The 25629-nt window shown below is 48.1% G+C and overlaps 4 protein-coding genes across 5 annotated transcripts in view; 3 read left to right on the forward strand and 1 right to left on the reverse strand.

Moving 5' to 3' along the window:
- The window catches only part of tesk2 (testis associated actin remodelling kinase 2), a 36547-nt gene extending 27569 nt beyond the window's left edge, over positions 1 to 8978 (forward strand). The window contains exons 9-12 of one of the 2 annotated variants that reach the window (XR_013937852.1): positions 679 to 765; positions 1637 to 1772; positions 3776 to 5003; positions 8911 to 8978. Coding sequence is in view for 1 of the 2 variants with exons in the window: in XM_080546779.1 (XP_080402905.1) it covers positions 679 to 765; positions 1637 to 1772; positions 3776 to 4869 (1317 nt within the window). In the remaining variant the exon portion in view is untranslated. Of the gene's footprint in view, positions 1 to 678; positions 766 to 1636; positions 1773 to 3775; positions 6965 to 8910 lie in introns of those variants that run through there. The other variant, XM_080546779.1, reaches the window with a different exon arrangement.
- toe1 (target of EGR1, exonuclease) lies at positions 7322 to 13151 on the reverse strand. Its single transcript, XM_080546780.1, has 8 exons — positions 13035 to 13151; positions 12714 to 12847; positions 12035 to 12075; positions 11789 to 11885; positions 11507 to 11674; positions 9594 to 9853; positions 9046 to 9229; positions 7322 to 8533 (listed from the first exon to the last, which is right to left on the reverse strand). The coding sequence occupies exons 2-8, from the start codon at positions 12825 to 12827 to the stop codon at positions 7757 to 7759; spliced, it is 1641 nt and encodes a 546-aa protein (XP_080402906.1). The 5' UTR covers positions 12828 to 12847; positions 13035 to 13151; the 3' UTR covers positions 7322 to 7756.
- Positions 13152 to 13667: 516 nt separating this feature from the next.
- On the forward strand, positions 13668 to 15306 carry LOC308171990 (THAP domain-containing protein 1; the record flags this gene model as incomplete). The annotated part of the gene is made up of 4 exons (XM_080546900.1): positions 13668 to 13817; positions 14017 to 14173; positions 14487 to 14662; positions 14926 to 15306. The coding sequence occupies 4 exons, from the start codon at positions 13668 to 13670 to the stop codon at positions 15304 to 15306; spliced, it is 864 nt and encodes a 287-aa protein (XP_080403026.1).
- A 5942-nt stretch (positions 15307 to 21248) lies between these two features.
- selenop2 (selenoprotein P2) lies at positions 21249 to 25108 on the forward strand. The gene is made up of 5 exons (XM_080546341.1): positions 21249 to 21341; positions 21722 to 22003; positions 22384 to 22596; positions 23826 to 23934; positions 24294 to 25108. The coding sequence occupies exons 2-5, from the start codon at positions 21771 to 21773 to the stop codon at positions 24606 to 24608; spliced, it is 870 nt and encodes a 289-aa protein (XP_080402467.1). The 5' UTR covers positions 21249 to 21341; positions 21722 to 21770; the 3' UTR covers positions 24609 to 25108.
- The last annotated feature ends 521 nt before the right edge of the window (positions 25109 to 25629 follow it).

Here is a 25629-nt window from a genome sequence, read left to right on the forward strand (position 1 = left end):
TGTCCCCTCCTGTCCTCTCCTGTCCCCTCCTGTCCCCCTCCTGTCCTCTCCTGTCCCCTCCTGTCCCCCTCCTGTCCCCTCCTGTCCCCTCCTGTCCCCCTCCTGTCCCCTCCTGTCCCCCTCCTGTCCCCTCCTGTCCTCTCCTGTCCTCTCCTGTCCCCTCCTGTCCTCTCCTGTCCTCTCCTATCCTCTCCTGTCCCCTCCTGTCCCCTCCTGTCCCCCTCCTGTCCCCTCCTGTCCCCTCCTGTCCTCTCCTGTCCTCTCCTGTCCCCTCCTGTCCCCCTCCTGTCCCCCTCCTGTCCCCTCCTGTCCCCTCCTGTCCTCTCCTGTCGTCTCCTGTCCCCCTCCTGTCGTCTCCTCTCCTCCACTGTCGTCTCCTCTCCTGTCCCCTCCACTCCTGTCCCCCTCCTGTCCCCCTCCTGTCCCCTCCTCTCCTGTCCCCCTCCTGTCCCCTCCTCTCCTGTCCTCCTGCGTCCCATGATGCATCTGTTTATGTAAGGATGACGTGGACGTGGTGTTGGCAGAGGTCGGATAAAGGGGTCGGCTATCCCGATGGATCGTTTTAGATGCCAGGAATAGTTTGACATGACATCGCAAAGTATGGATTTCCTGTCTGACCTGTCTATCTGTCTCTCTCTCCCTCCCTCCCTCTGCCCCCCCATCCCTCCCCCCTGGTAGAACTTTGGCCTGGACTACCACGCCTTCCAACACATGGTGGGAGACTGTCCCCCCGACTTCCTCCAGCTGGCCTTCAACTGCTGCAACGTGAGTAGATTCTCTCTCTCCCTCCCTGTCTCTCTCTCCCTCCCTCCCTCCCTGTCTCTCTCTCTCTCTCCCTCCCTCCCTCCCTCTCTCTCTCTCTCCCTCCCTGTCTCTCTCCCTCCCTCTCTCTCTCTCCCTCCCTCCCTCTCTCTCTCTCTCTCTCCCTGTCTCTCTCTCTCTCGCTCTGTCTCTCTCTCTCTTTCTCACTGTTGCTCTCTATCACTCTATCTGTCTCTCTCTCTCTCTCTCTCTCTCTCTCTCTCTCCCTCTCTCCCTCGCCTCTGATACACACAACCACTTGCCAGACATGTAATTCTCTTGTGTATGGGCAAGGAAACAACATAAATCTCCATTTGTATGACTGTATTTCAGTTGTATTATGGTGTAGGTGCAGACACAAGTGGTAGAAAGACAAATGCAAATGACTCTTTTGTCAAAATGTATATTACATTTCATGAAGCCAACTTCCACTTACGGCTTAACATGATTTACTGCTCATAGCGCAGCACTTCCATCAGTAGTAATGGTAACACCACTCCTCACTCCGTTCCATGAGTTCCACTGAGCTGCCTCCCTCGGTACTGACATGAGTCGTTTACAACACAGCCTGATAACGGTGGAGTTCAACTGATACAAGCTGATCTGACCTCGTTGGACCCTATCCCTCCTCCCCCTCTCCCCCCCCCCTCTCTCCCCCTCTCCCTCTCTCCCCCCCTCCTCCCCCCCAATCCCCCTCTCCCTCAATCCCCCTCTCCCTCCCCCCCTCTCTCCCCCTCTCCCTCTCTCCCCCCCTCTCCCTCCTCCCTCTCTCCCCCCCTCTCCCTCTCCCCTCCCCCTCTCTCCCTCTCTCCTCCCCCCCTCCCCCTCTCTCCAGATGGACCCCAAGCTGCGTCCGTCCTTCCCTGACCTGGTGAAGAGGCTGGAGGAGATCCTGTGTCGGCTGAGGGCTGAGGAGTGCGAGCGCTCCCTGAGCCTGGACATGGACAAGAAGCCCTTCCTCCCCCCTAAAGGTGCAGCTCCTAGACCCACCCCCCTCAAAGCCCTCTTGACGTTGGGTTACTTTCTTTAGGCTCTGGTTGGGCTGGAGGGCCGTCCGTCCTATCTGGCAACGTTGGCTGGTGCATCTATTTTAATGTGGAGGGAAAATCCTGTGGGACATAATGTTGTTGCATAACAGTACAGAGTAAATATCACCGCCGCACTGTTTAAAAACCTCAGACCACACGCACACACACACACACGCACGCACGCACAAAGTCCATATCCGATGACAGTGATCACTGGCACTCCAAGCCTGTGGTCCATTAAGCCACAGGCAGTCGCATGTTTACAACTAATAAAACTCACTCACAATATCCTCTCCTCACGACAACTACAGTCCTTCCCTCCCCCCTCACCCAATGGTTTATCCTGCATCATTTGACACCAGTTTCCATGTAGTTAGTGTGGGCCAGACCAAAGCCTTTCCTGGAACGGGGGTGTGCCAGGGGCAGTGGGGCGGTGTGCCAGGGGCAGTGGGGCGGTGTGCCAGGGGCAGTGGGGCGGTCTGCCAGAGGCTACTGCTGGGTGTCATCTGTCCCTCCGTGGTGCATAGCTAGCTTGTCTAAATAGCCCCAGTATCCTACCAGGACATCTCTCTCTTTCCCTCTCTCTCTCTCTCGCTCTCTCTCTCTCTCTCGCTCTCTCTCTCTCTCTCTCTCTGTTTCCCCCTCCCCATCTCACTCTCTCTCACTCTTGTTCTTTCTCTCTCTCTCTGTTTCCCTCTCCCCATCTCTCTCTCTCTCTCTGTTTCCCTCTCCCCATCTCTCTCTCTCTCTCTCTGTTTCCCTCTCCCCATCTCTCTCTCTCTCTGTTTCCCTCTCCCCATCTCTCTCTCTCTCTCTCTCTGTTTCTCTCTCCCCATCTCTCTCTCTCTCTCTGTTTCCCTCTCTCCATCATGCTCTCTCTTTCTCTCTCTCTGTTTCCCTCTCCCCATCTCTCTCTCTCTCACTCTCCCTCTGTTTCTCTCTCTTTCTCTCTCTCTCCCCCTCTGTTTCTCTCCCCCCCCCTCCCCCCAGCCTCTCCTCTCCAGTTGTCCCTGGTCCTTAAACACAGTTTTTACGATGCCCAGCCTGTCTGCTGGCCAGGTTCATGTTGCCTTACAGTCTAGTGTTCCATAAATAGAACCACAGAGCGCTTTGGTTCTGCAGTGCCATGTCCCGGTCCAAAACGAGAGTAGAAGGAGATCCTGGTGAAAGCTGTGGAGAGATCTAATGAGTAACCCACATGTATCCATTGGAGGTTCTCTAAATCATTCCAGCATTTGTTTTCAGGTCCAGTTTAATTTCTAATTTGGTCCGGTAGCTAATCTGGAGGCGCTGCATGCAGGGCCTTTTCTTTTTCTTCTTTTTTTCTTTTTAATGTTCCCCCCCCGTCCTGGGTAGATCCGCCCTCTGTTTGTGTGTCTCTGTCTCCCGAAGCCCCCGTGCACTTTGATGTCTGTATTACGTAACTGCAGACGTGTCTGCTTACGTTTTGTGGAACAAATGTTCTAGTTTTGTGCATAGTTACTTCTATTTCTATAAACAGTCGTCAGGTTTTTTGGGTTTTTTCGTTTTGAAGTATTTAAGTAAGTTATTTGTTTACAATCCAAGTGAGTCTAACCGCTAGAACTTGGTTACAGCTGTCAAATCAAATCAAATCAAATCAAATCAAATCAGTGCTTGTGAATCGTGGGGGTGGGCAGCCCATACATGGCCGCAGGGTGTGTATCCAAACATACTAGGTGGTTTTACTGTAAGTGCTATAGAATGGGACCGCTAGAATCTTCTATTTTCTTTGAACTACACATCTTAGCCTCCACTGCCCCCTGGTGTTTGGATATTGTTAGTATCATGATATTAAGAATGTCATATAGCTACTATACAGCATGGTTGTGATTATTAACTGTTTCTCTTTCCCTCCCCTCCCCCCACCCTCCCTCCCTCCCTCCCTCCTTCCCCCCTTCCATCCATCCCTCCCTCCCCTCCCCCAGTTCCAGGTGAGAAGCTCCAGGGCATCAAGAGGTTAAACCCCTCCCTCGGCCTCCAGGACAACAAGATCCCTCCCAAGTCGCCCCGCCCGCGCCGGAACATCTGGCTCTCCCGCAGCCAGTCGGACATCTTCACCCGGCCCAAGTCCGGCCGCAAAGTCAACGTCCACGACCCGTACTACAACCCCGGGCCGCGGGGGCCGCCCGGGGCGCGCAAGATCAACCCCTTCAACGCCCGCGAGGACCTCTGCGGCGGCAAGACCAAGTTCTTCGACGTGCCAAGCAAGTCGGTGTACTCGCTGATGTTCGACCTCCACTCGCCCGAGGACGAGGACAGCGCCTTCTCCTCCTCCACGTCCTCCCAGACGCAGGCCTCAGCCGCAGGCGGGGGAGGGGGAGGCCAGGAGCAGGACCCGGACCCCTGGCAGCTCCAGGGGCGCCAGTGCCGCTCCCTCCCCGCCTCGCCCCAGCTCCCGCTGTCGGACGGCGGCTTCTACGCCAACCTGTCGGCCACCGTGTCCAAGTGCGCCGACCCGGGGCAGCTGGGTAACGAGGTGCGGCAGAAGGTGCTGAACGGCTGGGCCAGGAAGTACGCTGTGATGGAGATCCCCCCGTACCGCGCCCGCGACGGTGAGGAGGAGGATGAAGAAGAAGAAGAGGAGGAAGAAGAGGAGGAGGAGTGTGTAAGGGTAGATGAGAGCTGGTCTCCCATGCTGCCCAGTGACTCTGCAGAGGCCATGGATTGTTCTAGTAGCAGAGGTAGTCTCCTGGAGGACGTCCAGGACAAAGACACCCTCCTCCTCTGCTCCATGCTGACCCAGGCTCAGCCCCAGGACCACGGCCAGCCCCAGGCCCAGCCCCAGCCCCTGGACCACAACGGCTTGGTGGACCGGGCCACAGCGTGTGAGGACATGGAGGCAGAGGACCAGGAGGGGATCACGATGCTCCAGGACACCCCCTCCCCCTCGGTCCTCCTCCCCCCCATGGACAAGGGCCTGAGTCCCATCGTCGTGAAGCCCTGCCTGGCCCCCGTCCTGTACCCCTCCCTGGTCCCCACCCTGGCCTCCACAGACCGTCCCCCCGCCTGCGACGCCTAGAACCTGGGTCACATTCTGGATGTGAATCTGTGGATTTTTTTATGGAGAGAGACACTCCTCACTCAGACAGCAATGATGTGTGGGGCCTCTTTATCGACGCTCTGCAGACAATAAGAGATTATTTTTTTTAAAAGGTGTTTATATTTAATATACTGAGTTTAAAAACGTGTACATTTTTTCTTTGTTTCTTAAGATAAGGAGTCCCCCTAAAGGAACCAGGGGTCTCAAAATTCCTGGAGGTTGTGTGTGTGTGTGTGTGTGTGTGTGTGTGTGTGTGTGTGTGTGTGTGTGTGTGTGTGTGTGTGTGTGTCTGTCTGTGTGTGTGTGTCTGTGTGTGCTGTTTTTTATCTCCTGCCTCACCCTCGTTACAGTTTAGTAAATGGTTTGAGACGTGTTCACATTGACATACTGAGCCTACTGTATGTGTTCGCCCACCAGGCGTAAATTAAATGAATTCAGGAGAGAAAATCTATTCAGTCCATTTCATCTGAATCCAGGAGTCTTACCAAGGGAAGGGGGTAGGGACGGAAACTATGACTAAAAACCAGCAGACTCATCATATGGCCTTAGAGACCCCTGCCTGCTGAGGGTGGAGTCCTTACCAAGCTGTCAGGGGCAGAGCTGGGGAGGCTGTCAGGGGCAGGTCTGAGAAGGGTGTCAGGGGCAGGTCTGAGAGGATGTCAGGGGCAGGTCTGAGAGGCTGTCAGGGGCAGGTCTGGGGAGGCTGTCAGGGGCAGGTCTGGGGAGGCTACTGGAGTTGGAATCGGAGGTTCATTGTTCATCATCCTTTGATTTCTACCTCCACCAGCCTCCCTTTGGGATGGATCCAAACCATATGAGAGGGCTTTTAGTTGGGTTGACCAGACTATACATTGAGGTCTTTTATTACAGGGGTCCCATTATAGAGCACTTACTTGCAGTAAAACCACCTAGTTTGTTTAAATGTACCCACTTGGTGCCCATATATGGGCAGGTCACCCTTCACGATTCACAAGCACTGATTTGATTTGATTTGATTTGACAGCTGCACGCACACACAGGTTCTAGAGATTGTACTCACTTAAATTGTTGAACAAAAAAAAACACACATACACACACACACAAAACATTAGCACTGCCGACACTCATTATAGAATAGGTTATGATATGGGCTACACCCTGGATGATACTGGTTCTAAATATTCAACGTTCTGTTTTCATTGTCATGAAACAGCTTGTCTCTCTGGCTGCGTTCGTAAATTCGCTCTGGAAATCTGATCAGTACTCATGGAATGCCTCTTATCCAGTCAGATTACTTGGTCCCTTTATGACGTTGAACCCAGTGTGTGCTCCGGTGCTCTCAGAGCGAATTTACGAACACAGCCTCTGTCCTCCATCATGTCTACTGTCTCCACTGCTGTGATTTGGAACAGATAAATAGAATCATTCTATTTCTATGTTGGAAGCATTGTATTTCTATATTGGAATCAAACTATTTCTATGCTTTTCACCAGTCTAGTGTTCCGTTTGGGCACATGGGTCTTAACACCGCAGTTCTGTTGGGTCACCGCTGTGTAATAACAGCTCTAGTTGGTTTGGATCTATCCCACCTCAGCCCACCATCCCTCAGCTCACCCCGTCTCCTGACACAGCTCACCCCGTCTGGAACTACTTTAATAGTCAACTTGCACTTGAAAAGAAACATGTCGGTGCGTTAACGTTCTATTGTCCGTCACTACATTTCTATGCAATAAGTGTAACAGTGTCTGGTTCGTTTTACATTTACAGAGGGTCTATTTTGATATTTATGAAAAGGATGAACGATTTTATGTCTTACTCTTGTCTGTATGTATACACTTGTGTCGAAAAGAGGCTTGTGTTGGTGATTTAAATATTGATCAAGATGTTTGTTTGTATGTAAAAACATGTACTTTGTACAGTATTTTCTTAATTCCTTGTCCCTCTATTTTAGGTTGTGTAGTGATTTTCCGTCAGTATGTAACAGACGTTGTTGCACACAAAGCTCAGACTGCTTAGGATGACTTCTTCCCCAAATCTGGACTGTTTTAACTTTTTTGTTTTTTTTAACATTGTTGATGACAGAACGTGTGTATGTATCCCCAATCGCTTTATAATAAATGTTTAACTTTTGCTTCCTGCGTTCATGTCACTGTGCCTATGAACCTGTCTGTTTTACACCTGACCTGGTAGTTTATAACTTTAATCTAGATCAGAATGATTCAGATTATCTCTTGCTATCCAGGATCAGATCAATCAGTCAGATTTGTTGTGTTATAAGGGGATTATTATAGGGGTATCATTCTGATCCAGATTTTTTCTTTTAATAATCTGCCTTGATGATAGCATCAGCATTGCTATCAGTGAGATAACCCTTGACTTCATGGTTTATAAAGCCAGTTCATTTGCCTTGCCTTCGTTTTCAAGACACAAAATAATCATCCACGCGTATATAGCCAACACAAATATTTTTTTATTGAAATGTCATACTGTACCAAAAAGTACTGTATCAAATGACTTATAATCCACAAACATCTAAGAAAGAAAAAAGAAACAAAAACCTCAACATAGAATTCATTTGGTTGTACATACATCAGTAGAATTCATTTGGTTGTACATACATCAGTAGAATTCATTTGGTTGTACATACATTAGTAGAATTCATTTGGTTGTAGTAACGTACATTAGTAGAACTAATCACATTATCTTCAGTACTATGCTGGCCTGGTTAGGCAGCCACCATAGCTGTGTGTCACACTGTTAAGAGGGAGAGAAAGAGAGAGAGCGAGAGAGTGAGAGAACACACTGAAAAGAAAACAGCTAAGCCAGCTCCAGTACCATCTGGGCCGCATTTCACATAGAGAGATTCCCGGTGTAGAGAGACCTGCGTCTACACCACCACCCCCTCTGCGGTACCGCCCGCCTTGTTGGCGGGGCTCTTCCCCCACACCTGCTCCATCTTCTGGACGTGAGCCTTGGAGGAGTTGGAGAAGGTGCTCTTGACGATGTTGAGCGGGACCGCCTTCCCGCTGAGGTACACCTTGTTGAGGCAGTCGGGGAGCCAGGTGGCGCTGTCCGGCCTCTCCGTCAGCGTGCTGGCGAAGGCGAAGATGTACCCCGTCATGAAGGCGTCGAACCCTGCCCGGTGGGTGCCCCCCTCCATCTTCATATTCTTCTTGGCGTCCGCCTTGGCGGTGGCAGCGTCCGTGACGGTGGTCGCTGCGGTCGGGGTCACGGTCTGAGGGTCAGGGGTCACCGCATCTGCAGACTTAGCCTGAGACTCGGAGACAGACGCGGAGATTCCGTTCCCCTCCACCTTTGGTTTATCTGCACTCGTATGGTCGTCACCCTCATCCTCCTCCTTTAGGCCCTCAGCCGGAACCCCGTTCCCCTGCTCCGTCACTGGGAGAGGCTTCGTCTTGGTCTGGTCTCCCTTTTCTGGGACCAGTTCCTTTCGGGCCTTCTTGTTCTCCGGGGCACCCTCGTCGACCTCCCCCGTCTCCCCCTCCTGTCCGTCCTTCTTGTTCCTCTTGTTGTTCTTGTTCTTGTTCCTCTTGTTCCTCTTCTTCTTCTTCTTGTCCTCCGTGCTCTTCTCGTCCTGTTGGATGATGAGGTCGGTGTCATGCGACTGGAGACACTTTGACCCGTTGGGGCACCAACCGTACGCCTGCAGAGGACAGAAGACGACGGGGCCGATGGAGAGAAACATCAGATTGATTACTTTAGTCTGGTGATCAGATAAGATTACTTTAGTCTGGTGATCAGACAAGATTACTTTAGTCAGGGCCCAGTTGTTCAAAACGTTTCATTTGGATCAGAATGATCCTGATTCCTTTTTGCTAACAGATCGAGCTGGCTGATTTCCCCTATAAGACTCAAAATCAGCCAGATAGATCTGATCCTGGATAATCATTCTGATCCAGATTAAAGGTTTTGAACAACTGGGCCCTGGTGATCAGATAGATTACTTAGGTCTGGTGATGTGTAACGATATGTTCTCTATCTTATTTTAAGGTGTGTTGTTGTTGTTGTTGTTGTTCCCAGTGCTGCCGGATGTTTCCACCACAGACAGCTCTTAACAACCTCTGGACCGATGCCCCGGCCTGCCCGCTGACAGGCATGTAGTACGTTCTGTTTCTGTTTCCACGGACAACAGTTGTAGAGATTTGGACGACTTACGGAGAAGCGCTGGCAGACGTCCGCTTCCGCTCCTTCTGGGCTGGACTCGGTCAGACAGGGCCTGTAGTCCACGTAGCTGTCCAAGTGGCCCGAGTACTTACAGAACTCTAGGAACAGACGGGTCCCGCCAGAACCAACTCCGCCCTCACCAGCTTCCTCCTTGGCCCGGCTGTTGTCCAGCTTACTGGGAGGGACCGGGGAGAACAGGACAGCTCATGACTGATCAAACTACCACAGTCAAATGATTAATTGAATTCTGAATCTATTTGAATTAAAATTAAAAGTAGTAGTCCAGCCAGAGACATTAATAGACACATAAAACATTTATAAATGTGGATCATTATAACACACACAAAAAAAAGCCTGAAGGCTTAAATTTCATTGCGGTCGTACATTAGATTAACAACTGTATTATTACAAATGTAATATGGACCGGGTGGGTCAGTAGTACAGTAGTATTGAATTGATACACTACCAACCCACTAAATGAGTGGAAGACTTGAATATGTACTACGTTTAGTACACGGTTTTAGTTTAGTTTAGTTTACCATTTCTTGTAGGCGTACTCCAGGTAGGAGGCGGGGAAGCGTAGCTGGTACTCCGTGGCGTACTTGGTGTCGTAGATGCCGGCGGGGAACATCTGGGACAGGTCGGCGGTGAAGGTGCCCAGCTTGTCGGGGAGGTAGGAGTAGAAGCACTGGTACAGGAACACCATGTCGATCAGCCCGTTGTGGAGCACCAGGGGCTTCCGGGCACGCAGGAGCTCCGTGAACAGGTTCCTCATGTTGAAGACATGGGCATCACCTCCCTGGAGGGCAGACAGGGACAGAAGACAGTAGAGTGTAAGTGTGTGTGTTAGGGATGCACGATATTATCGGCCCGATATTGAGGAATTAATGTTTATCGGTATCGGTATTTATTATAAAATTAGCCGATATTTAAACCGATAATATGAAGCCGGAAATATTTCTGCTTCCGGTTTCCGGTTTCCGCACTCTGCTTCCGGGTTCCGCGCTCAGGCACGCAGTTTGTATAGACGAGACGCGAGCAAAACATGCCTTCCCCTGTGTGGACATTCTTCACAATTTCTAAGGCAGATGTTGCGTTTGCAATTTGCAATACATGTTCAACAAAAGTTCGGAGAGGAGGGCAAAGGGCAAAGAGTTACAACACAACGAATCTAATAAGTCACCTAAAGAATCACCATTGCAAGCACGCTGTATGGAAGGAATATCAAGCACTCGTAGCAGAAAAAAAATCCGCGGTGCCTATTGAAAACGCATTTGAAAACAGCAGGAAGTTCACTCGAAACAGCTCAAAGGCTCAAGCCATCAATGAAAAAATAATGGAGTTGATGGCCCTCGACGACCAGCCTTTCTCTGTAGTAGAAGATAAAGGATTTCGCCAGCTAATTTCACATTTAGAGCCCCGGTATGTACTCCCAAGTCGCCGCTATTTTGCAGACGTGTGCCTGCCGGCTCTGTATGATACAGTCGCCACACACATCCATAGTCTGATCGATACTAGCGTAAGCCAGATAAGTTTTACCACGGACATATGGACTTCTGACGTTAGTCCAGTCAGTATGCTTAGTTTAACGGCCCAGTGGCTGGATGAGGACTTCAATATGAAGAAGACACTGCTTCATGCGCAGGAGTTCTCCGGTTCGCATACTGCGACAGCCATCCGCGGCGCTTTTGAAACCATGTTTGGACAGTGGAATATACCTAAGGAGCGGGTGCACGTTGTGCTGAGGGACAATGCGCGCAATATGGTCAGGGCTTGTGATGAATGTGAAGTTGCAAGCTTGGGCTGTAAAAAAAGCATTGTGCACTGTATAACAGATTCTGTTTGTTAGAGGAAATAATAAATGAACATTTGAAGACTCAGAAGTGTTCTCTTTGTTGTGTTAACAATAGTGATGTAAGTTAGATTTGGTGAGATCACTATGGAATATTAAATCATCAATCTTTGCTCACTACATAGCCTTTCTTACCTTCAGGTGTGCATGAACTACAGGTTATCAACTGTGAAATTATATCTGAATGGTCTTTATTGTCATTGATATAGTACAGGTACCAAACAACGAAATTTGGGAGGGGGAGCTCCCCTGGTGCTAGGAAAGAAAAAATAAAATAATAATAATATCGGTATCGGTATCGGTATCGGCCACGAGAAGCGGGTAAATATCGGTATCGGTATCGGTTGGGAAAAATGCATATCGTGCATCCCTAGTGTGTGTGTGTGTGTGTGTGTGTGCCCACACATCTGAAGGAGGGGGGGGGAGAGAGAGATAGTGTGTGTGTGTGTGTGTGTGTGTGTGTGTGTGTGTGTGTGTGTGTGTGTGTGTGTGTGTGTGTGTGATTACGCGTGTCTGTGCGTACACGGTGCACGTGTGTGTGTGTGACTGTGACTACTCGTGTCTGTGCGTGCACGTGTGTGTGTGTGTGCATGCTCTCACCCTGGTCCCAGTGTCTTTGCCCTTGTAGTAGGAGACCCCCTGGGCGTACTGCTTGTTGAAGTCAAAGCCGTGCTGCACCAGGAACTTCACTGACTGAGGCTCGATCATGTACTCGTCTGAGCAGAGCAGCGTCAGGTTATACACCTGCACCAGGTACGAATCCGCCTCCTGAAAAAACACATGGAATCCATCCATACATTAATCAGCTCGCTAGATTCGATGTGATGGTGACGCTGTGAGAATGTCGGAATACATGCAGAGGTTAGACGGGGGGGGGGATACCTTGCCGTCAAGCTTCTTATAGCAGGCGAGGCCCAGGGACAGGACAGAGCGTGTGCGAGCTGCATGGCATATGGATTTATAACGTTCCTCGATGTCTCTGGGAATGACATCGTAAACACATCCAAAACGGTGGTTAAACATACACTTGTGATTGAGAACTGGGAGTTTTAATCAAGTTCAAGATTCAACGGGTAACAATTGATATTTCCGACATTTCAGATTCGACCAGATTCAACCGGGACTCACTCTGCCAGCAAAGCCTTCCTGGCTCCTAGACCGCTCAACTCCTGAAACACAACAGGCACCAAATATGATCAGTACAGGCACGTTTTAATGCAACTACAGTATGTCCACATTATTACAAGTAGGTTTTTTTTTTTGGGGGGGGGGGACTAAATAATAACAATGTCAATAACAAGACTGTTGTTCCAGTGACATACTACTAACACAGTGTCAAATTATTTTGGGATACTTCACTCAGAAATACGCAGAAGGGAAGACGTTGATGATGACTCGTTCAAAAAGTCCTTTGTTGAATGGAAGCATGCACCACTCTGCAGAATGCAGTCCAATACAGTCCAATCCAACCGGTTTGGACTGAAGTTTCAGCTCGCTCTGTGCGCTTTACATCCACCTCAGGGGGTCTCATCCTATTCTCAATAGACTAGCCACTAATATGCCGTCCACTACACAGATCAGATGCCATGCAGACACCAGGTGGGTTTCTAGGCAGATGTGAGACCAGAGAAGCTGAATAGGCCTTTTAAATGGCAGCTAGCGCCCCCCACGTTACATCAGATGGCCTTGTAGTTTATTAGGAATGGAAAACAGGAATTGTCCTAATGGTTCATTACTTTGGGGGGGAACAGACGGAACTAGACTGCACATGGTTATGGTTAGAAAGAGAACATCGTGTACTACTCACGGTGTCCAGGGCGATGAAGGAGGATGTCTGCATGGCCAGGACTATGGCAGGCCACATCTCTTTAAAATTGTCATTCTGCACATCGATGACCGGCACGACCATTGACGACGTCATGTCTGGCAGATCGTTATGGGCTGGAGGAGGAGAGGGAGAAACAGTGATCAAACTTCACAGGATCAGGAGGAGATAAGAGTTAAAGTTTGCAGAGCATGGGTGGATGTCTGCACCAAAAAAAAAAAAAAAATCTCAAATGTAAAATGCTCAAATGTTTCAGTAAAAGCAATGCACAATTTTTTTTTCGGATATGGTGATATCACTAACCTGATCCCTTTTCACTCCGTAAGCTTGATGGGGAAATAGGAAACTAGAGCTCATTCATAGAGAGAGTACATGCGCTGCTCACCCATTCACTGTACTGTCAACATTCCAACGTGCTCGGGTTGGGGTCCTCACACGTCACCGCCGCATAAGGGACCTCATCGGGTGTTGATCGCGCTGCACGTCTAGAAATATAACACACATTTGTCTCTACCTCTCTATAATGCTCTCTTTGGTTAGCTAATTATTACACTTAAACATTTTTGATGATTTGTATAATGTCCCGTCCAAACGCTTGATGATATTTCCCATGTTGAAGACATGTTTTCGAGAGGCAGTTGTGTGGGCAGCTCGTACTCGTGACATCAGTCAATCCAACCCGTTGAGGGCAAGGGGCCATTTTGGCTCAAACAAAGTCGGAATTTCATTTCTTTTGCAATTTGATCATGTTTCTACTTAAAACTAGCATATAGAAACATATTTGGAAGCGACTGGGGTGCGATACAATAGCTTCACATGAGTCTATTTTCCAAGCCAGGTTACGTTTTATTTAGTTTTGATTCCCTAGATAAAGAGAGTTTAGCCAGCAAATAAGCAAATCAGCAGAGTCCTAGTTTCACATCTAGCCAGGTCAGGATGGGGGGCTGCTCCGCTCCGAACTGCTCCAACTCAACAACTATCGGGAAACAACTGTTTCGTTTCCCCAAAGATCCCGTACGCAAGAGGAAATGGGTGGTAAACTGCCGGCGTGATTTTGTACCAACTCCTCATTCCAGACTGTGCCAGGCAAGTTCTTAAATCAGCTGCTCCCATAATAAAACATGTTTACATGTTGTCATGTGTTGTTGTTTGTCAACAATCTGAAAATGTAATTAAATTAAATTGGTTGTAATAAATATGCAATTAATTCCCAATTGCCATGTCAGATTGAAAAACTGAATTAATTGGATGTGAATGAATCCTGCTCATTCTGTCTCTCTCTCAGGACCATTTTGAGCAGAGTCAGTTCGAGGAGATCGCCAGGTCACCAGCAGGGGGAAAGAAACTGAAGCCCAACGCGATCCCCACTCTGTTCACCGTGCAGGACCCTCCCTATCCCATTGCCACTCCCCACATATTGCTTCCACTGAAAACAGAGCCAGGTTAGGAACCAAACAAACCTTTGTGTTTAGGTTGTGGGTTCGATTCCCGCTGGGATCTATCTACTGAAAAATGTATGCACTCGCTGCAATGTAAGTCGCTTTAGGTAAAAGCGTCAGCTAAATTATATATATTATTATTATTTCTGTAAGGCATCGACAATGTTGCCATAATAGCACATGCTTGGTTGTGCTTGAATATAGAATAGTTTTGAGTTTGAGATGATGCAAATGAATACGGATTCAAATAACGGATCAAGTTGTGTGTGTTGTCTGTGTGTGATGAATAGTGGTGTTTATGTTGTTTCTGTCGTAGTGGAGAGGGACCTGAACGTTGGGGACCATGGCTACGCACGGAGACAACCCCTGCTGGGCTTTGAGGACGCAGACGTAGACCTGGACAAGGAGGACGAGCGGCCGTGTACACAGTGTCAGGGCTACAAGAAACAGCTGGAGCAAGAGATGCAACACACAGCCAGACTTCAGAAAGAGGTGTGTTGGGATATCACACACACACACACACACTCTCTCTCTCCCTTCTCTCTCTCTCTCCCTTCTCTCTCTCTCTCTCTCTCTCTCTCTCTCTCTCTCTCTCTCTCTCACACACACAATTGTTTTGCCTCGTCATTCCACGCGCAGTTCTATACTAAACACAAGAATACTGTGTCTAGTGTTGTCCTGTGTTTTATTTTCTCCACAAAATGCAAATGTTGTCTCAAAATAACCCCGTCAACGTGTCGGCTGTCTCCCTGCAGGCGGAGGAGATGAAGAAGCGTCTCTACAAACTGGACAAGATCGAGAAGGGCCTCCAGAACTTTCTGTACGAGGACCAGATCCGTGCCCTGTCCCTGACCAAGCGCTCACGGCGGGCCGTGTGGTCCCCGGAGACGGTCCTCAAGGCCCGCAAGATCCGCTGCGCGGTGGGAACCAAGGGCTACGAGTTCCTCCGGGAGATCGGCTACCCGCTGCCCTCCTACCGGACGTTGTGTAACCGCCTGGAGACGAAGATCATGGTCGCCACGGCGATGAGCTGTGAGGAGCTGGCGGAGCTGGGACTGGGCATCATGACCACGTGCGACAGCCCCGAGGGGGACGGAGAACACGAGGAAGAGGAGCTCATCGGAGTGATGTCGTGATGGACAGAGTTTTCCCCTGATAAGGCCCATGGTTAGGTTGGAATGTGTTGTTCCCGTTTGGGATGATACACAGGGTACTGGAAGGACACAATACATGGCCAAGAGACAGTTAATACTGCTAGGGAAACGACATATGAAGGAGGTGTGGAAGTGTGGGATTGGGGGTTGTTGGGGTTGTGTGTTTTCTTTGCTCTGGAGTTAGGTTCATCTAATATCTCCCACGTTGGTTCCCTTCTAGAATACGGTGCCTGTTTTATGAATGAAACCCAAGCTTTCTCAAAAACAATGAAGAGCAGCAGTCGTCTGCCTTGTGCTTATGAGGTGCATCAAGAAGTGGTAGTTATGCAACACCAGTACAACTCTCACCAACTGCAATTCAGAGCTGCCTGGTTATCATTTCGAAGCTGATATTTGCAGTTCTGCAAATACAAATCTCAGTTTTGTTTTTCCTTTCAGCTGAGAATGCTTTACTAATGCAAGAGAACTGAAGAACTCGAGACACTGTTTGCAGGTTTTTTGGAGTTGAACATACAGAAAACAGATGACTTGAATATCTTATCATTTGTGCTGGAAATAGTTCAGTGGGGTTTGGAATGGTCAGCATAGCCTTTTGCAGTGTTCTCCCCGGCCGTCAAAATGCGCAAAACATACCGCTAAAACGCTGAATTCACAAAACTTCGTCACAATGTCGTTGGCCGTCAAAGATGGCTCTACCGTTACCAAATATCTAGTTTAATTTGCCTTGAAACGTTTCCATAGCGGCACCGCTCAGTTCACAGTGTGGCACAGCGCCACTCTTCTGTTCCGTGGGGAGAACCATGCTAGTGGAGTATTGTGTTGCTCCCCACTGCTGGAAGTTGGACTCAGAGAATTGTGAATTCCTGAGTTATCAAGTTATATTCATAGAGGGGATGAAACGGACGCCTGAATGTGCAGAAGCCCCCTCCCCCTAGGAGGAGAAACAGTTAGCTTTATTTGGAGAGACCACTCACAAGGGGCCGGTTTCACAGACAAGGCTTGAGACTAGTCCTAGACTAACAAGCATCTTCAATGGAGATTTTCCATTGGAAGTGTGATTTAGTCCAGGGCGAGGCTTTACCCTGGTTAAACCGGCTCTGAAGGTGCTCTAGAAGGAGATCTAGCTGGCCTCCTCCTGTCAAGCGTACAGAACAACGGTATTGCTTGAAAGAATAAAGAATTCTGTGGAAAAATAAGTGTGGTTTTATTTTTTGGTGTGATTAAGCATTCACCTTTTATGGATCTGATAGTAGTCAAGGTGGGTGATGAAGTGGACAAGTTGGTACCGTAGTGTATAGTTTGTTTGATGGTCATACATTAATAACAACTGCAGATGTATTGAAATGTATATATATATTTATTATGGGAACTATAATGTATTTCACCTCTCACTGTATTGACATATTGCATTAGACAAAGAGAAATATGCACGTCAGGCACAGGACAGAAGAACACGTCAAAGGACAAAAGAATGTCTGCAACTCTGGAATGTTTCCAAGGAAACACTGTTTTGATCCGAGTTGCATCTTTGTTTCTGTTATGTAAGGCTGGTGATTAACATTGGTGAGTCTGGTGACATTGGTGTGTATGGTGTGGTGACCACCACGTAGGACCGGGTATAATGATGAGCACAACCAAGGTAGTTCAGACACCGACCACAGGGAGCAGTTTAGCTGTTGCACTGGCACATTTAATCAAAAGAAGGTCTCAACAAAATGGGTTAAAGTTCAACTGAGGCATTTGTGACCTCTCAATAAGATTCAAGATTCAAGATTCAAGATTGCTTTATTGTCTGTCACAGAGTGACAGAAATTCTCCTTTGACAGGCTTTGTGCAGTTCATGAATACGGTATCCACATTAAAAACGCACATAGGTCACATACATACAATAAAAACTGACAGATATAACAGTGTTTATAAAATGTAGTGCCTATTTAAAAAGTCTAGTAATTTAAAAATAATAGTAAGAAAAACAGTATTATGATTTAAAATGCTAAAATGTTGTGGTTTAAAAGAAAAACAGTGTGCTTCCTATTTTTAAATGTTCAGGGCGGTGGTTGCAGTGGGGATGAATGATTTTTTACATGTGTTTTTCCGGACCAGTGGAGTTCTATAACGGCGGCCTGATGGAAGTGGCTGAAATGATTGGTGGAGGGGGTCCTGTGTGATTTGTGTGGCTTTCCTGATTAGTGACCGGTTGTAGATTTCAGACAGGGGAGTTTGAGGTGAGCCGATGAATTTACTTGCCTGATTGACTATACGGGAGAGTTTGGTTTTGTATTTGACAGTGAGGGAGTTTGTACCAGGATGTGTTATTGAAGGTGAGAATGGATTCAATGAGTGATTTGTAAACCAGGGTTAAAATGTCCTTGCTGACGTTAAAAGCCCTGAGCTTCCTCAGCAGGTGGAGGCGCTGCTGGGCCTTTTTGTAAACTGAGTCAGTATGCTGGGAGAAGGACAGAGAGATGTCAATCTCTGTCCCCAGGTACTTGAAGGACTGTACCTGTTCAACCATCTGGCCGTTGATGCTGAGGGGTTGGAAGAGGTGGTGACAGTCTGCCTTCTCCCTGTTCCCAAAGCACAGCTCCTTAGTTATGCTGGTGTTGAGCTCCAGGGAGCTTTGCTGGAACACCAGGGCTAGGTCTTCTGCTGCCTGGTGGTACTTGTCCAGGGCGTCGGCCCCAGTCAGGTGGGCCACCAAGGCCATGTCGTCTGCATATTTCAGCAGCACCATCCCTTCTGTGCTGCAGGTGATGTGGTTGGTGTAGACAGCGAAGAGTTGGGGGGATGAGACGCAGCCTTGGGGGAGGCCTGTGTTTAAAATCATCTTGCTGGATGTGAAGCCGTTTACCTCCACCTGCTGTGGTCTGTCTGTTAAAAAGTTATTAAACCATAAAATCAGTGTGGGGCTGACGTCAAGCTCTGCTAGGTGGTGTAGCAGAATGTCAGTTTTTACAGTGTTGAAGGCAGAGGAAAAGTCCATCAATAAAATCCTGCTGTGGGGGTGCGCCGAGTCCAGTTGTCTGGCCACAGTGTCCAGGAGGGTCAGACTGGCGTCCTCCACGCCCCGCTTTGCCCTATAGGCAAACTGTAGAGGGTCCAGTTTCTCTGCCAACATGGTGGAGAGGAGGTCGCACACTGCTCTCTCCATGCATTTGCAGAGCACAGACGTCAGTGCAACTGGCCTGAAGTCCTTTGGGTCTTTGGCTTGTTTTTTCTTGGGGATTGGGATTATTGTGGATTCTTTCCACTGTCTCGGGACACATCCCGAGTCTAGGAGGCACTGAAAAAGCTTGGTGCAAACCCCACTTAGCTGAGTGGAGCACTCTTTCAGCACCCTGCCTCTGAGCCTGTCTGGGCCCGAGGCTTTGTGTGGGTTCACTTTGTTCAGGATGGAGGTCACCAGCTGCTCATCTATGGTGAGAGCATGAGGTGGGTTGGACGTGGAAGGGGTCCAGGTGGTTGATGTGCTGCTGCTGTCAAAACGGCTGAAAGAGCTGTTGAGCTGCTCTGCAAAGGAGGTGGGGTCCGGGCAGTCAATCGCTGCAGGTTTGGGGGCTCTCCCCATCATGATGTTTAACCCCTGCCATGCCTTCTTTGCATTTCCAGAAATTAGCTTCTGCTCCACCGTTTCTTTATAATGGACCTTGGCTAGTTTCGCCTTCCTTTTAAACTCCTTCTCCAGTTCCCTCACCTTGAGCCTGTCTCCCTGTAGAAATTCCATTTTCTTATTAATCAGACACATTTTCATGTCTTTAGTGACCCATTTTTTATTGTTTGGATGGAGGGTAATCTGCTTGGTGGGAGTGACTGTGTCTTCACAAAATAGAATGTAGGATGTCACCAATAAAGTTTCTGTCACAAAATATATATTTGCTGTGGAAGAACTCAGCCTGCCGTAGGCCGGGGGTAGGAGGGTCGCCACAGGGTTAGCTCTGTGGGTGCGGGTCAGAGGGGCTACAGGGTTAGCTCTGTGGTTGCGGGTCAGAGGGCTGGGCTCTCTCTCTCCATCTCCATCACGGGCGGTGCCCGGGAGTGGTCTGGCGGTAGATAAAACATCTTAATATATTTCATTCTGAGAATTGTTCTGCCGGGATCCGGCTCTCACCCAGTCCATACTTGTCCCCGGTCTGTAGCTCTCTCCTCTGTGGAAAGCTCCTCTCCTTCTTCTGTGTGACTCCTGTGAGGGGGCACAGGTGTGGCCTGTCGGGCTAACGAGCCTGCTTCCCTGGGCCTCCCGGCTGATTAGGGAATGCAGGGCAGCTGGGTATGGTTACAGTGTCTTCCTTATCACTCTGCCCCACCAGGGGAATGGTTGCTGTGTTGGTGCAAATACTCTGGGGTCACTACAGGTGACATTCGTGTGTATGGTGACATTGGTGAGTATGGTGTTAACATTGATGTGTATGGTAACATTGGTGTGTGTGTGTGTTAACATTGGTGTGTATGGTGTTAACATTGGTGTGTGTGTGTGTGTGGTAACATTGGTGTGTATGGTAACATTGGTGTGTGTGTGGTAACATTGGTGTGTGTGGCGTTGACATTGGTGTGTGTGGCGTTAACATTGGTATGTGTGGCGTTAACATTGGTGTGTGTGGTAACATTGCTGTGTATGGCGTTAACATGTGTGTGTGTGTGTGTGTGTGTGTGTGTGTGTGTGTGTGTGTGTGTGTGTGTGTGTGTGTGTGTGGTAACATTGGTGTGTATGGCGTTAACATTGGGGTGTGTGTGGGGTAATATTGCTGTGTATGGTGTTAACATTGGTGTGTGTGGTAACATTGCTGTGTATGGCGTTAACATGTGTGTGGGTGGGTGGTAACATTGGTGTGTATGGTAGGCCTACTCCTGGCTGAAACATGCCCAGTGCAGACCAGAGTAGATACAGTACCCTCCTGTTATAATCATTGTTTTATTGCCAAGCAATCAACTTGACCCCTTGTATTAGGGATTCAGTGCCTTGTTCAAGGGCACCTGGACACACGGCCAACCGGGGTTTCGAACTGCCGACCTTGCGATCATTAGACGCCGGCTCTACCTCCTGAGCCACTGCCGCCCCCTGTTAGTTTACTCTGCCCTGTACTTTGACCCAGAGTAATCATTCTGGGGGTGAAAACATATAGCAGATAGCATTGTGTGCTACTTAGAGACTGAGATTATTGAGAACAAAAAACAACAACCACGCAGTTGAGACTGAGGCTGAAGGCAGTTTGTTGACAATGTCTGCGGCTAGTTTGTGTAATACAGTTCAAAGGTTTGGTTCAGAATGTGAATATACAGTTGTGTATGGTGCTGGGGTGCCAGGACAACTAGACAAGCGGTCCGATGGAATCAGTAGAATTTGGTTATGGATTATGGTGAATGACCCGAATGATTGATTAATGGTGATCTGATCGGAATGATTGACTTTTCGTGAATGATCAAAATGATTGATTTAGGAATGATTCTGTCTATCTGCCGTCCTTAGGGACATGTGTTGGCTGGTTGTTTTTCAACCCTGACCCATAGTAAACATTGCTCTACTGTGATCAATAACTGCGCATGACATAATATAAACACAGCCCTCTGAAACAGTCATGTCTTTGGTGATGAATGTACAGGGTTCGAATCAGAGCAACACGTGTGTTTGATACCACTCCTCATTCCATTCCATGCATTACAATGAGCCCGTCCTCCGATTTCTGCCTCCCCTGGTGTTGGCTTTTAGGAGGAATTTGTATTCACTGTAACTTGCCCCACATTATTGTACAACCAAATATTTAGCTGAAACAAACAACAGATGTCCTAACTAAAAGTGAGTGTTTTCGGCTTAGTACAAACCACCTACTCACTTTATTGATCAGACGAGAAGAAGATTTCCCCCCCCAGGCCAAATGGAGTTGTTTACCCGACCCCTTAACCCCCGAACAGACTCGCTCATCCATTACTTTTGGGGGGCTGTGCTTAGCTGAAATGAGGGCTTAAAAACAGCGGTGAAACTGTGTCACCCAGAGTCAAGCAGAAAGGAGGCCGACACAGAGGTTAGTGATGACAGTTATCTTTCATAATCGTTACAGCGCATTGGATGAATTCCTCAATAATTCCATAATGTCTGTCATGTGGCATTCACGTGTTCCTCAGTAGAGAGCAGGGGAGGCTGGTGGAGGTAGAAAAATCAGAGGACGGGGCTCATTCTAATGCATGGAACGGAATGAGGATTGTTATCCAAAGTTTCGTGCATTACAATGAGCCTGCCCTCCGATTTCTTCCTCCACCAACCTCCCCTGAATGTGACAACAGTATAGTAGAGAGTAGAAATCAGTCAGAAATCATCGATTCGGAAAACAAACAATGTTGAATGATACGACGGATCGGAAAGATGACCGTTCTGCTTTCTCAAGCTCCTGAACCTGTTTTTAAGGTGAGAGGATTGGATCGACTGACAGTGGCCCGATAGACACGAGGAGACAATGCAGGGTCTCTGGGCTCTGTGTCTGTCTGCTCTCCTGCCAGGGCTGGTGTGGGCTTCAGCTCTGGCCGTGGAGGGGGAGGAGGACAGCAACAACACCTCCTGGATCTGCAAGCCTGCGCCTCACTGGGACATCAAAGGGATCGGAGCCCCCATGGCGGCGCTCCTGGGGAATGTAGTTGTGGTGGCTCTGCTGAAAGCCAGCTGACAGTTCTGTCTCACGCAGGCCACCAAGTAAGAGAAAGAACGGGACCAGAACTAATGAAATGAGCGCCAACTAGTGGTCAATAAGATGCTAAACTGTCCGGTGTGAGGAATTGCTATATATATTTTCTTTTTATTATACATTTTTTAAAGATATTTTTTACAATATCAGTGGACTATATAACATTGTAATTTGTTGTATTTCTAAACTAAGCTTCTATAGTACAGGGGGGTATTCCATCAACGTTGCTGAAGGACAATCCAGGCTTATTTTGATAAATCTCGTGAGACTGATCAAAGGAAGCCTGGATTTTCCTTTAGCAACATTGATGGAATAACCCCCAGGAGAGCAAGAGAGAGGAACAGATTGTCGACTTGTCGTCTTAATGATCCGTGATGTCTCTGAGCAGGATCGGAGGCCTGCGTGCCAGACTGCTCCGCAGCAACCTGACGGACGTGTCCTACCTCATCGTCAACGAGCGCGAGGCCCAGTCCAGGGCCATGTACTGGGAGCTGAAGAGGAGAGCGCCCCCTGGTGTCCCCGTGTACCAGCAGGGCCCGCTGCAGGAGGATGTCTGGGAGGCCCTGGACGGAGACAAGGATGACTTCCTGGTATACGACAGGTAGGAGGGAGGGAGGGAGGGTGGGTGGATGCTAAGTGGGATGCTTGGGAAGGCCGACTCTAACGCTGGTCATCCTAGTGAATCTGAGATTGAAAACTTGTAGGGTTGGGTAAGGGTTATGATTAAGGGTTATGGTTAAGGTTGGGTATGGGTTATGATTAAGGATAGGTAAAGGTTATGGTTATGGTCCATGGGGTGGGGGTGGGGTGGGGTTACTCATGTGTTTATAGTGGGGGGTGTAAGATAAGGGGGGAAATCAGGACAGACACTTATTTTGTTTTGTGTTGTAATTGTGAGTTTTTCACGTGTACTGTTTTGTAATAAATAATAGATTACAAAAAAAGGTAAGGGTTATGGTTAAGGTTAGGTAAGGGTTATGGTTAGGTAAGGGTTATGGTTAAGGTTTAGGTAAGGGTTATGGTTAAGGTTTAGGTAAGGGTTATGATTAAGGGTTATGGTTAAGGTTAGGTAAGGGTTATGATTAAGGTTAGGTAAGGGTTATGATTAAGGTTAGGTAAGGGTTATGGTTAAGGTTAGGTAAGGGTTATGATTATGGTTAGGTAAGGGTTATGGTTAAGGTTAGGTAAGGGTTACCGTCAGGTAAGGGTTATGGTTAAGGCTAGGTAAGGGTTATGGTTAAGGTAAGGGTTAGGGTTAAGGTAAGGGTTAAGGTTAGGTAAGGGCTATGGTTACGGTCAGGTAAGGGTTATGGTTAAGGTTAGGTAAGGGTTATGGTTAAGATTAGGTAAGGGCTATGGTTACGGTTAGGTAATGGTTATGGTTATGGTTAGGTAATGGTTATGGTTACGGTTAGGTAAAGGTTAAGGTCAGGCAAGGGTTATGGTAAATGGTCTAGGGTTTAGGGTAGGGTCATCCCAAGGATCCCTTATAGCATCTAGCGAATAGACAGGGCACTCAGAATGCTGTCACTATACATAGTTATACATATTATGTAATGGTTCATACGAAGCCTGTCAGGTTTAAAGATGATGACTTCTCATTGATTTGGCCATGTATCTTTCTCTCTTTCCTCCTCTCTTACTCTCCAATCTCCTCCTCTTCCCCCTCCTCCTCTCCTCACCTCTCCTGTCCTCTCCCCATCTCTCCTCTCTTCCTCTCCTATCCTCTCGCCAATCCTCCACTCCTCTCTTTCTCTCCGCTCCCCGCTCCTCTCCTCTCTTCTCCCGTACACTCCTCTCTTCCTCCCCCCTCCTCTCCTCCTCTCCTAGATGCGGGCGGCTGACGTTCCACATAGTTCTTCCCTACAGCTTCCTCCACTACCCCTACATAGAGGCAGCCATCAGAGCCACCTACCACAGGGACATCTGTAACTGCTCAGTGAGTCCACACGCGCACACACACACACACAGATGATGCTTGACCTAATGAAACTCACACACACACACCACCTATCACAATGACATACGTAACTGCACACAAACACACACGCACACACACACACACACCACCTATCACAATGACATACGTAACTGCACACAAACACACACACACACCACCCATCACAATGACATACGTAACTGCACACAAACACACACGCACACACACACACACCACCTATCACAATGACATACGTAACTGCACACACGCACACACTCCTACAGTAGAGGTACATATAGTGGATCTAACCTATAATCTCCTCTGTGTGCGTGTCTGCTGTGCTGTGTGTCCTTTAACAGGGAGACTCAAACTCCACCCTGTCAGCTGGCCCTAACAGCACCCAGGTCCACCACACTCTGAACACTAGGCTGAGCGCTAACACAACAGACAGCATGCCAGAGGCAGAGAAGACTACACTACCCACAGTCCTCCTCCCCGACGCACCTCCAGGTGACGGAGAGTCAGCAGGTGCCATGTTGCCTGAGGATGGCAAAGCGCCCCACGTACATATTCATCACCATCATCACCATCATCATCCTCACCATCATCACCAGCACCATCACCAGCATCATCATAATCATAATCACAGCCGAAACCATGGGGAAGAGGTATAGATTTAGGACTCCAATTAATATAATTTGTAGTTTGTTATTTGTAGTTTGTATGATAACAGTTATGGTGGCTTGTACCAGTGACAAATTGCCACCAATGTCTAATCTGTAAAGGTGATTTCCTATATCTTAACTGTTGATTGAAATATGAAGCAATTTTGCGGTTGGTTCTGCTGGGCTCATGTAGGCTCTAGAACCACTAGCTCCCTCTACAGGTGGTTGGGTGGTAGTGCAGTCATCCTCTTCTGCAGTTAATGAAGTCTGCAGTTTAAACCTCAGTCAGGTGTCTGTGGACCGATGTGCTGTGGAGGACAGATGGACTGACTGTCACCCCACGCAGGGCAGAGTGCAGTGTCTAGGACCTTCAAGCCTCAGTGGAAGCTGGTGGAGGTAGAAATCGAAGGACAGGCTCATTGTAATGTACGCAATGGTCCTCCGATTTCTACCTCCACTGGTCTGAATGCACTGTGACATTCATGTTCTATGAATGTAATAAAGAGATTAGTTCAATCATTTGTTTGGTGTTTCTTCTTGTGTTAAACTGGAGCCCCAAGCATCGAAATAAATCCTGAGGACATTTTAATTTTATGCTGTGAGGGGACTGAATACAATGCAGCATGAATACAATATTAGCATAGCAGCAAATACTGTTGACCTACAGTGAAATTACACACACACTCAGTTCTGTTCTATTTACCCTGAGAAAGGCATGAATTATGAATAGGCTAGGCCAGGTGTCAATGTCACAGTTGTATGCAAATTATAGTGAGGTAGATTATCAATGAGGTTTATGATTACATATTACATATTGGTGCAATTAGTGCAAAGTCATTTTACACATGCCTATTATATTTGCACTGTGCACAAAATATTTTCCAAGGCTTTGCTACTATTGTCCTCCACAACAATTCTAGTACATAATGGAAGGCTTACCATGATTTCGCTGTACTCAACACTGCAACACTTTTGTTGCCATACAAACAATTATTGACAGTTTCTTATGTCACAGTTCAAAGGAATTTGT

This window comes from Nansenia antarctica, assembly GCF_963989245.1.
Source record: "Nansenia antarctica genome assembly, chromosome: 16".
NCBI classification, from domain to species: Eukaryota; Metazoa; Chordata; class Actinopteri; order Argentiniformes; family Microstomatidae; genus Nansenia; species Nansenia antarctica.